General features: G+C 36.0%; 2 protein-coding genes across 5 annotated transcripts in view; one reads left to right on the top strand and one right to left on the bottom strand.

Moving 5' to 3' along the window:
* Nucleotides 1-13,405, bottom strand: part of LOC139977168 (sortilin-related receptor-like) — a 62,711-nt gene that overhangs the window by 46,100 nt on the left and 3,206 nt on the right. The gene's annotated exons all lie outside the window — the stretch shown is intronic.
* Nucleotides 5,855-13,405, top strand: part of LOC139977178 (uncharacterized) — a 41,869-nt gene continuing 34,318 nt past the window's right edge. For 2 of the 4 annotated variants that reach the window (XM_071986413.1, XM_071986411.1), the window contains exon 1: nucleotides 5,855-6,612. In XM_071986413.1, the coding sequence (XP_071842514.1) occupies nucleotides 6,506-6,612 (107 nt within the window). In that variant the 5' untranslated portion in view covers nucleotides 5,855-6,505. The remainder of the gene's footprint in view (nucleotides 6,613-13,405) is intronic. The other 2 variants (XM_071986412.1, XM_071986414.1) reach the window with 2 other exon arrangements.

Raw genomic sequence — 13,405 nt, 5'->3', positions numbered from 1 at the left:
GAAAGGCATTGACCGGAGGGGCAGATCATAGTGTTAAAGGTTAGCCAGTTCATTCTAGGCATGGTAGAACGAGAGTGCTAAGGTTGAGGGGAGACAGGTAACTGTTTCACTCGAAAACACTGTAAAGAACAGAAGGCCTGCATATAACATTTAATACTAAGACTGGTCAGTATCCTGTTCAATGACAGATATTCAGTACATTAATTGGCTCTACGTTTTGACATTCATATCTAAATCTTTTCAGGAGTACCCCCACTGAAGTTCAAACTTTTACACCTCAGTCCTCAGTGTGGAGATAAATGGCTTGAAAGTGACAACTGATACTGTACCTTAGAGTGATACTTGAAGTTTGAACATGTGTGACCATTATTCAACTTTCTGGCATTTTTAGGGACACGGATGAACTGTAACACTGAAGCATTTGAATCCCAACTAATTGACTACATATTGTATTCCTCAGCTTCTTATAAATTCTTGCATCATCTTATGTACAGATCAATACCATAAAACACGAACTTAGCAGAGAATGAAACATCCATTAACTTTGGAACGTTTTACGAAATATACGACAAATAATGTGCAAGATTGGTGTTCTACTATACTGTACATAGCCGTACTTTTCCAACTGTGAGCTACTTTGTCCTTCCTCAATGTTATAACAGCTGACACACATACATACTGTGCTGTGGGCTTTTATCAATAATTTAACCCAAATACTTCTGAGCCAAACAACCAAAATTCGAGAGAGGAGGTGCCTCAACCCAATTAACATGAAGTCCTACTTCTTTATTTAAGGAGATTCTAAACACCGAAAGGTACTGTATATTTCCAGTTATTCAGACAAGTATGCTAAAGTTCACAATTAAATGACTCAGAGAAGGGAATTACTGTACATATATGTGAGAGTATGCAAGGGAGTTATTAACTACTTTCTATTATCAAAATAAAATAAAACTGTTAGCAAACTGCTTATACACTAGAGAGCCTGTGTAATAGAATGTGTAAAAGTAAGTTGGCCTTTCTATTATAACTGAACTGTAGTTTGATATCAAGTTTCTAGCAATTTTTGGCATCCAGAGCAATACTGATGACCACAAAATGGTCAATTAGAAGAATATAAACTGCAGTAGTTATTAGAAGAATGAAGAGCTTACAGTACTGCTCCCATAATATTAAATTTACTGCACAGTGCATGCAGTAAATACTGTGTAGATCAAGGTGCAACCACTGTACATAGTAATTACAATGTAGATAAAGGGGCAACCACTGTACATAGTAAATGTATACAGTACTGTGTAGGTCAAGGTGCAACCACTACATAGTAAATACTGTGTAGATCAAGGTGCAACCACTGTACATAGTAAATACTGAGTAGATCAAGGTGCAACCACCATACATAGAAAATACTAGATGTAGATCAAGGTGCAACCACTACATACAGGTAGTAAATACTGTGTAGATCAAGGTGCAACCACTGTACATAATAAATACTGTGTAGATCAAGGTGCAACCACCATACATAGATTTATACTAGATGTAGATCAAGGTGCAACCACTATACATAGTAAATACTGTGTAGGTCAAGGTGCAACCACTACATAGTAAATACTGTGTAGATCAAGGTGCAACCACCATACATGTATAGAAAATACTAGATGTAGATCAAGGTGCAACCACTATACATAGTAAATACTGTGTAGATCAAGGTGCAACCACTGTACATGTTATACTGTGTAGTGTGTAGTACTTCTGTGTTCAGTATGTATACATTTTGTGTCACAGTATTTACTTTTCTTATCAAACACTACATGTAATGTGTACGGTTGGTTTCTGTGCACAAAACATATCTTTTGCTACCTGTATACAATAGATCTAATTTGCCCATTCTGCTAGTTCGATATCGGATGACATCATTACTACAGTAGATTCCTAAACAACATCATATTAAGGCTGTCGCAGGGTGTCCTATCGTAACCCATTAGTTCATGAATGTTTATCATATTACAGTTTGAACAGCATTATTGATCGGCCTAAATGCTTCCACTGGGTTGGGTTGTAAGTTTTCATCAGTTCAGATCCATAAGACAAATCCATGTATTAATATTAAACTGTGCATACAGTACACATTGTTGGATACATATCAATCTGGTGTATTTAACAACATCTGCATGGTTATGTTGGTTTGCTACCACTGTTAGACTCTATTAAACATTGGATTCAAACTACAGTAGATACAGTATAATGTGCCTCAAACATTCAACTTAAAAAAGTGCTTTTATAAACTCTCTTTTGTGCAATTTCCTCTTCCTGCGTCTTCCCCTTACTGCAATTTCCCTTTCCCTGTTCCTTCCCTCCCCCTCCCATTTACCCATCCCATTTACCCCTGCCATTTACCCATCCCATTTACCCCTGCCATTTACCCATCCCATTTACCCCTGCCATTTACCCATCCCATTTACCCCTGCCATTTACCCATCCCATTCCTAATATCTTTGCCATCCTTCCTCCTTCCTCTCTTCTTCCCCTCTTCTTTTAATTTCCCTTCCATAACGATCTGCTTTATTTCAGCCAAGTAGAGAACCTACAGTACTTAGCTGTCAGGTGCTGAACTGACGGCACTTTATGATAAAAAATACACTGTACAGTATATAGGTACTGTGTACATTTTCTTGTATGTAGGCCACAGCATTACGGATCGTAAGTGTGTGTTTATATACCCTGTCGTAAAATGAGGGTTTTCTGACGAAGTAGGGTATTATGATCATTTGGCAGGCATTTAAGTACATATAAGGTGCCATAAACTTGTGCACATGAGTGTAAAATGATTGCAGCTAATAGCCATGACATCTTGTTCACTTCCTTCCTTATTCCATGTACAGTACTAGTAACTACAGTACTACTGTACATGTGCTACTGTACACCGACACTGCATTGAACACTGTGTACTGTACGACACAGATGAGAATTAAGCAGAGATGCTTTACAGTAGATACTATATGCATGATACAATTTAATGGGTCTTCAGGATTATTTCATTACAGTTTGGAAATCTTTTCTCTCTAACCATTAAGTCTTCTTTCCGTCCTCACTTACAGTATGCAGAGTCAAATTTGCTGTTGTATGTTAGTTAAATGTTTAATCTTTGGCTTTTTTTCTAGTGCATAGATTATAGACCTATCACTAGCATACAGGTACATGGTTTTCAGGGTCATTACAGCTATTATTGTGCATTCCTGTAGAGGTACTTTAAAGTACATGCTTTCATGCAGGACTATAGGGATGCAAGTTTTTTCTGAGCAGACCCAACTATTAAAATCCTAGTAACAATGTACTCTACAGAATATGATATAGTGACATTCTGACTTCTTCCCCCCAGCCCCCCCCCCCCTCCTCCCTCTCCCCTCATTTAACTGAAGCTTCCATAAAAGACAAAATATCTAATATTGCAATAGTAATTAGTCACTATGATCCACCTAATGAGGTGTTAAAGGATTCATCAAGGTCAAACACTGTTTTCCTACAATGTTATAGAAATAATCTTTTCAATTTTGATTCGACTGAGAGTAAGCTGTACTGTACTGTACTTCAAGGTATACATGTGTAATAGAATGAAAGAATTGTATAGATCTACAGTATATCTCCTATTGACTATGTACAGTAACACAACAACATTATGCAATATAGACTGTAACTGGCCTGCACTTTACTGAACTGAACTGATAGCTGACTAGCAATTTATTTCCAGCACATGAATGTTTAACAAAGTATTTAACAAATATGCAATACAATCTAGAAATACAGGTATAAAGACAAAAATCATGTTAATTAATATACAATATTTAAGCTATACAAATGCATGGAAAAGGAGCAAAAAAAGAAGCGTAATTGATGCTTATAGAATGTTTTTCCCATTTGAATATAATAAGTATATCCTGGAGAAAACTTGGTGAAAGGAAACAAAACTCCAAAACAAAAATTAAATAAGGTTGTACGGTATGTATGTTATTGTAATGGTATGCAAGACAGAGTACAGTTATCCTAACATTATTTAGGTCACAGTTTGTTACAATCTGCATCATTTGACAGACGAATGAAACAAACGGTGGGGGTGTATAATAAGGTGCTAAACAGGTCCTCAAGTTCCCTCCCTAGACACAGTAGCACTACTTGGTTGTACGAAGACATGCACAGTACACAAGGTAGACGAAGTTATAGTGTACAGTAAATATTAAATAACGTATCAAGTATTATTTAAAATATTAGCAAACATTGCAATTAATTTTACACAATGAATATTAAATAAATACATGTATTGTTCAATTATAAAATTTCGGCTGAACAGATCTTCTTTATTAACGGTATTTAGAATTTAATTATCAGTGCTGTATTTTACGGTTGTTATGCTTGCAGCCATTTTCCCCAAACTTACAGATCATGAGTTCATGACTCATCAAGTTCTGTTAACTAAAGACTACAAAACGTCACTCACACAACAGGTTAAGACCGGTACAGTATTGTACAGTATATACTGTACCTGTACTCTACCAAATGAGGACAATACATGTATTAATAAGTGATTAAGTGGTTATAAATAAATTGATTCTATTCTCACATTTTGTCCTCCAAATGATTTAAAATTTTAAAATTGATTTAAATTGCATGCAAATTAATCACAAGAGACAATTGTTTTATTCCAATTCTGGAACTGTTTATTCAAAAAAATTGAGTTTCATGTTAAGTTTTTATTTTATTTTTTTAAATGAAAGTAATTGATTACAGTAGTTAAAGAAAAGTAATGATAGACTTGTAATACACTATGAAAACAACAGCACTGATGATGGTATACATATACACACTGTACAGCACAAGTACATGAAGAATGTCGCATATTAAAAAATACACATGTACAGTCAATCAAAAGACAGTTCTTGCCAATTTTGGAAACTTTTATTTAAAAGCAAAATTGATTTAACCTTTTTTTTCATTTAAATGAAAAATTGAGTTGTAAAGCTTAGGAACTAAAAATGAGTTATGGGAAAGTTATTGAGAGACTTTTAATAATGTATCAGTACAAGTGCTCATGAGTACGAGTACAAAACGAATCCCCCCTGAACAGTGTATCATTTATCTGCCCCCTTCCCCTTACCCCCACAAGTTCCCCTGTACAATCTATGAGCAGATAGCACAGACAGGGAGTCTTCCTTCAGTACCTATATCACACTTCCTAGAAAGGTAAGCTCAGATTTTCTGTCTTATTTTTAGCCTTTAGAAACATAATTTTATACTTTTCTGCTTCTTCGCAGAACAAGTATTATGTATCAGTGAACTGTAACATAAACTTCATATCTACGTAGACTGTGAGAAGTGAGTAGAGGTCTGGGTTTTTCCCAAAGTACTACAGTAAGTAAAAAGAAAATGAAAACTACTTTACTTCAATGACACAGTGTGTAGTACAGAGGTACTGTACTACTGTGTACTGTATACCTTTTAATACAGTGTAGACAATTTTGATCTGTTTCAGAGCAAATCCAGGTTGTTTTGGAAGAAATCAATCAACCAACGAACCAACCCCCCCCACCCCCGCCCCAAAAAAGAAAAGCTTCTTTAGAACATGTATTATGTATTAGTGTGCCTATAACATTTCTATCTATGCATGTGACAATTTGAGTAGAAGTCTAGAATTTTCCCAAGTAGAAGTACTATGTATAGATAGATAGATAGACAGACAGACAGACAGACAGACAGACAGAGAGACAGAGAGACAGAGAGACAGAGAGACAGAGAGACAGACAGAGAGACAGAGAGACAGACAGATAGACAGATAGACAGATAGACAGATAGACAGATAGACAGATAGACAGATAGACAGATAGACAGATAGACAGATAGACAGATAGACAGATAGATAGATAGATAGATAGATAGATAGATAGATAGATAGATAGATAGATAGATAGATAGATAGATAGATAGATAGATAGATAGATAGATAGATAGATAGATAGATAGATAGATAGATAGATAGATAGATAGATAGATAGATAGATAGATAGATAGATAGATCGTCCATAAGATATGGAAATTTGTCGCCCTGCAGCAAAACACATAAAAATTACAGTTATAAAGATACATTCAGAATACAGTAAAATATTAGTATAAACAAAAACACAGAGAAGTTGAATGAAAAGGTAAGAATATCAACAACAACAACAATATCCATACATGTGAGAAAAATATACACATATATACAGTACATATATAAACAAGATTATAAAACAAAAGAAACCTATCTAACAGCCCTCAGGTTGAAAAAAGAAACAGAATTGGGTACAAAAGAAAACCTGAATCTGTTATGCTTAGACCGTGGCATGCGAAGTCTAGTGAAGAAAATGAAAGTATAGTGAAGTATAGTGAAGAAAATGAAAGTATAGTGAAGAAAATGAAAGTATTAATTACTTTTAAAATTCAAAGACATCAATGACACAGTATTGTGCTGTACAGAGGTATGAAAAGAGTCTACAGTGTGCCGTGTGGTGATGACTGCCAAGGAACTTGGGATACAGTAGTACTCGCACACAGAGGGAAAGAAGACATACTGTATGTACATGTATGGTAAGAACTGTGTATATTATTGTACTGTATTGTATTGTGCTGTACTGTAACATATTATTCTACTTTAATATTATTATACTGTATTATGTATAATTTGTACTTTACTAGGTATATTATAATATGTTTATTATTGTTCTGTAATATGATATTATTATACTGTTATATATGTATAGTATTGTAATGATATTGTATTGTAATATGTATATTATTGTACTGTATAATGTTCTATTGTACACACGGTCAGAAAAAATGTTTTTTTCCCTGGAACATAAATCCGACGAAGTCGGATATCCCGCCGCGGAACGCAGTGTAGGGGGTGTCTGAGGGGGGATGTTCCCCCCTCAGAAGCTGAAGCTTTTTGAAAATTTAAGACCCAATTGACGCGATTTGGTGGACCATTTTTGCAGTGATTGCCAGTGTACTACAAATGTGTTAAACCATGTTACGGTAGCACATGAGTCGTTTTGTTGCAACATGAATCCCGGTATCGTAACTACAACCGGTATTTTCCTCAACTTTCATCTATGGTTTAAAGCACTTAGTTCCGAGACTGTCAATGCCATACATTCAATATGCATAGCCGAGGCTACAGTATGTACATACTCTTACACGCACGGTTATAAAAAAAATATAAAAAATAACACGCTATATTAGGGCCTTCCAAAAGAAAAGCACAAACCTTGGAAAAAAGCAACCGACACCATCCTTCATTCATACTCGACGTACGATATTAGATTATCACGTTCGCACATGGATTAAACTAGTAATCCGTTCTAGGGATCAAACGATTATGCATAACAGTAAATACCGATTATTTTTTTCATAATCGTACCGATTCCGATTATTTCAAAAAGAGAAAATATCCCGTTTATACGAAATCAGCAATAAAATTTGTGATAGAAAAAATTATTGTTGTGATTTTCCTGTTTCCTTTTGCTTTCGTTGTAATACAAAGGCTCTTAGGTATCCTTTTGTTTGTATCAAACTACCTCTGGAGTTTCTCGGGATTTTTTTTTTTTTTTTTACAAATTTCCAAAATACGAAAATATGACATCCTACCTAGTCAGCACTGTGCTCAGCGAATGGCCTAACTACCTCGACGTGTATGTCACCTGTTAATGGCCTGAAATGGGCTAAGAATAGTTACTCAAAATATCCATCTCAAAAAGCACCTCAGACAAACCATCCATCTTCAGTCTTTACCAAAGTGTAAATTTTATTTACATATTGGCTACATTCCGACTTTATTTTGAACTTATTTTCAGTATTATACCATTTATGAACAAATAGAAATGTTACAAACTTGAAGTTAAACATACCTATTCGTTACCTATTTAACTCCATTCGAGTTCAATTAGAAAATGTATGCTCAGGCCAATCAAACCGAAAAGCAAATTGTACCATCGTAACTAGTTTAAAATTACTCTAGAATGTTACCAGATTGATGTAAAGAAATAATAACAACTAGAAACTACTCCAATATAAAATACAATTTTCCCTATTTAAGACATAGCACATACCTTCCAAACAAATGCCGATTTCCAGCAAATTGAAAGTTGTAAACTAAGCTACGCATTTTTTTTTTTTTTTTTTGTAAACCAAAGGTTAGGCTACATTTCCCATTGACTTAGTGTGGTTGTTAGGCTAACATGCTTGTTGTTGCAGTATTTCATGGATATTTTAGTTTTAGCTAACTGCGTCACAATTTCAGCGAATAAAGAGATGCTTAGGCAAGATTTTCCCGTTGACTACGTGTGGTGTTCGGGTACCATGCGCGACGACAGCAGCCTGGAAAGTATGTAAAAAAGCTACGCAAAGTATTGTTTTTTTTTTTTGCGAAACGATCCTTGGGCTACATTTCCCATTGACTTAGTGTGGTTGTTAGGCTAACATGTGGTCGAAGATTGCAGTTTCCATGTATATTATTATATATTAAAATATTTTTTATTTGCGACACAACTAGAGCGAATAAACAGATGGCTAGGTTAGATTTCCACGTTGACTTAGTGTGAAGTAAGGCTACCATGTGGTCGGAGATTTGTGTGGATGTTAGGTTATTGTCGCTGGTACTGAAATTGCTTCGTGGAAGCCGTAATTTGCCAGTGACTTTGCGGGAAGTTCCCGGTGATTGTGCGCGACCCTCTCGCACTGCTTCAAATTTGATGCGGGATTGTGAGAACTTATCGCGCTGCTAAAGCAAACGCATGTCACTATTAATTTTACACAGACACCCGATATAACGAGGGCGATTTTTTTTTTTATAGTTCTCTGTTTTTGCTGTCTTGTTTTTTTTTAATTTTTTTTTATCTCTGCTCCAAAATTTCCCGCGAGTAACGAATATTTATATTTTTATCTCTGCTCCAAAATTTCCCGCGAGTGACTTAAATTTCCCGGGAACCAGGTTCCCGTGTTACCTCTTTTTTCCTGGCCTGATTGTACAGTAGGCTGTCTCATATGGGTGTAAACTCACCTCTCTGCAAGGTTACTTCCTGATGTCACAGAATGAATTTTAGGAAACATCGCATGAACTGTATAAAGTACCCAGTACTACTACAGTACCTACAGTACTCCTGTTATTCAAGTTGAACCTCATTGTTTACACTGAAAACTTCAATGTGTTAGGCTGTTAAAGCCTGTACTGTAAGTCTCAATGATGTTCTACCGCAGTAGTACTGTAGACTGTTTAGAATACTGTATGTCTGTTATTAATGTCACAGGATTTATCCTTCTCTGAAACACATCGAAACAAATGAAAAAACGAACACAATTACAGTCACACACACAGAATGCAACACACATTATAAAGACATGTTCTTTCTTGAACAAATAGAGTGTGCAACAACTTCAAAGTTACAAGGATTGTCTGGTGGCCCAAAGAAGTAGCCTTAAGAAATGATAAATAAGTTTCCAAACATGTTGCCAAAGTATGGCAGTATAGTATAGTATGGCAGTATAGGACATTTTAAATATGATTTGAACAGTACAGAACGTGACGTCATCTACTGTACGCTTATGCAGATTGCGACATAACCCACGCTCCGTACAGTACCTACTGTAATCACAACAAGAAACGCGTTTGTATACATGTACAGTATGTACAGGTTAATTTCTTCCTTAATTTTCGGTGAAATTTCTTATAAATTAGATATGTTTTCAAAAACTCCTTAAGCTGTCATATATGTAGTAGATCGGTGGTTTCGTGGTCTTTGTGTAACACAAGATAAGTTTTAACAGCAGACACTTCATTGTTTATACATCGCACTATACAGCTCCAACGCGAACAATGTTTGCATGTAGGCTACTCTAACGTTTACAATCGGACAGTTCTGTGAAGCCTAAGCTTCTCAGTGCTACAGTAATTCTACACTAATTCTTAAAGTGTAGATCATCCGCTTCAAAAGAAGGTCTGCAATGTATTAAATCTACTGCATATATACAGTATGTTAGTCTAAAGTAAAAATGACTTTTTTCTCTTCATATATTTGTCATGTATTTGACCGAACAGCTCAGAGGACTCTTATCGCAGACATAATATCCAGCCATAACAAAACATGCTAACAACTTTTAAGTATCTACAACGGTCTCTTGAAGCATTTAATAGACATAATAAAACATCCATGCTCAGGCTGATAGAGACTATTAAATACTGTTTATCTACTACTCAATACACAAGTAAACTACATGTACTAAAGAACTGCAAGTGTGCCATACTGTAGCTTCAAAGTACAGTACAGGACACTGTCAACAAGAAACCTTGCAGTGCACTTCATATTTACAATACATAAAATTTTGTGTAAGTGATTGCATTGATGTATTGCTCTCTACAGTACTAGAGAGAGTTGACAGTAAAATATACATTACAAGTTTACATAGTGCTGTGCAGTAAGTATATATATCCGAGTGGTGAGGAAGTGTTACAAGAAACAAAAAATCATGGCAAGCCAAATAGGCCAAAGGTAAACTGTGTAACATTAACTACTGTACAGGGAGACAAAGACAGAGATCCATATCATCCGATATCAAAGCATGGCCCAAGGACATTAAGTATCTGATGAAAAACCTTTGAAATTAGATTCAATCTATGCAGGTTTGAACTAAAACAAAGCGCATGATCCCAATGTAAAAGGTTGGCATACAGTAAAGTCTGAAAATCAACAGGCCATGGTTTTGTAAGTGTGGACCTGCTGCTGTTTGTAACCAATTAATATAAGATCAACAATAGGGATGCCTACAGGTAAGTACTGTACAGGTCTACAGTACAGTACAGTACAGTGCACTGCAGTGCATTACAATGCAGCAGAGTACTGTACAGTACAGTATAGTACAATGAAGTACAGTAAGTACTACATAATTAAAGTACAGTACTGCACAGTAGAGCACAGTACTGTATAGTACAGAATAGTGTACAATGAAAGTACAGTACTACATAATTAAAGTACATTACTGCACAGTGCAGTGTAGTACAATACAGCACAGTACTGAAAAATACAGTACTGTAACTACTTGTATAAACTGTACCATCATACTCAGTTTTACATGTTGATGCTTAGTTAATAAATATTTTAACCTGAGAAACAGTAGGTACAACATGAATTCCATGCAAATCCCCCCTCCCCTCCCCCTCATATCCCACCCCGAAGACATTTAATAGATGTATGATCAGACATATATACCAACAGTCATATGCAGAATATGAAGTGCCCAATGTACAGTAGGTTTTTTGACTTTCACTGGTCAGATCCAACAGAAATTGATACCTATAGATCTATCCAACACACCCCCCAAGTCTCACAACCAGTGTAAAATTTAATATCTTTTATTCTTTTCAGTTTGGGAAAATTCTGAACTTTTACCCACATTTATGACCCAAATCAGTCAGGATTTTCAAAACAAATGGTGACCAGTACTCTATTTGTCTTGGATACTCTTCATTGATTGAATTATGTGACTACATATGTGATGGGAAGGTCAGATGGGGGGGGGGGGGGAGGAGTGGGGCAAGGATGGCTTCAGATTGACAGTAAAATGCTGCACTACATGTTAAGTACTGTAAGTGCTACAGTGAGTGACCATTTGAGGACGATCTAGTTGCAGTTATATACATTTATTACTGTCACGGCAATGCTGTGTACATAGTAGATTCTAACGAGTGCTGTAATGTATGCACTGAGCACACAGCCATCGACTTTAATTAAGTGTGTATCAGATAGCAGCTGATATGGTTTGTATGTACACCCTAGTGATATGATATGATATCTAAGTCAAACTCGAATATTGTTTGATTAACGTATTAAGACCGCATTTTGCAGATTTTCATCGCAGCTTGGTGACCAGAATGTATACATACTGTAGATCTACACAAACTCTGACATTATGCAAAACCTTCCAAGGTTTGCCAATTATGGAAAAAAAACATGAAAATATGGGGCTCTCAAAAGCCATGCGCGAAATCAACAGAGCGAGATTTCATTCATAATTAATGAAGGAGAGACCTTTTGAAACATTTCTTCAAAGTTTCAAGCCAAGCTGACTGCTTCATTAAAGCACCGTAACTTGATTTTTAGTTTACTCTAATGGGCAGGCTCATTCCTCATGTTACGGTAGGTTAGCTCAGACCGGGACCAAAATGTTTGCAGACTGTAGTTATTGTTATCTATGTGTCCAAGTTTTGGTGGGTTATCTTTCCTTTTATGGTCAAAATATTCATGATTATTAACTAGTAGCTATACTAGATTGTGACAAATTTGAACAGAAAATGCAGCTTCAAAGCAAACTTTTGCATATACTCATTCTGTGACTATAGGACGGTAAATCCAATGCCCCTCTCCAGGCTGAACAGTGTTCTGTGTTCTTTTGTTCTGATCACACACAGTACTGTACTGACACAGCCAGTTACGAAGTTCCTTTTCTCCATAAATAGGAAACTCACTTCCTGACAATTGAACTTGATAACCCACAAGTTGGAACATTTATCTCTACCCAATTGACCCTTTGACTAAAAGTGTAACAAACACATCGAGTTTTGAAGCATATCAGACAAATTGCAGCTAGTGGAATCCAAGAGTCTGTTTTTGTTGTATAGTCAGTACTTACAGTAGTTCTAAATGTAGGAAGACTTATCTGCTATAACATACCAATAACAAATTACAGTAAATAGCCTAAGTATCAAAAAACATTGCTATTTTTCTAATTTTTTTAATCTATCCTTTTATACTCTAACAGCAATTGAAACCTGTACAGCCGTTCAGTGGTGATTGTGCGTATTGACCTTGTTTGTATTCTGTCGTGAGTGGTAGAGGATTTGAGATTATAACCGTTAAAAGTGGTGACCGCGGTACTAAATATAAACATCCTATAGCTTACCTTGTAAACTGTGCACGGGCAGCACAGCACAGACTTTGTTACAGTGCACAACAAAACTATATAATTGTCAATACTGTATCAGGTGACTGGAAATTCTGGCTATATCCATTGGCTGAATGCCAATGGAGTTTGCCCTTCGCCAAATCTATCCCCACCCCTTCCCCACCCCTTTCCCCACCCCCAAAAGATATATATAATCACTGGTGTTTCCTTCTGCCGGTATACTAGATATTAAGAAGAGAACACACTATTGTCATCAGTCATACAAAACAGTAGCCTAATCTCCATACCTTTGTACTGTATAGTCAGTATTGCGAAGTTCGGCATACTGCGAAGTTCGGACACCCTAAGAAATACACGATTTCACCATGAAAACCTACAGGAAGAGCCAAATTTCACCTAAAAGTACGAAGCTACAGTTATTTTCTCT

Source organism: Apostichopus japonicus, chromosome 12 (genome assembly GCF_037975245.1).
Source record: "Apostichopus japonicus isolate 1M-3 chromosome 12, ASM3797524v1, whole genome shotgun sequence".
NCBI classification, from domain to species: Eukaryota; Metazoa; Echinodermata; class Holothuroidea; order Aspidochirotida; family Stichopodidae; genus Apostichopus; species Apostichopus japonicus.
The sequence above is the reverse complement of the archived record's forward strand: the minus strand, read 5'-3'. Positions and strand labels throughout refer to the sequence as shown.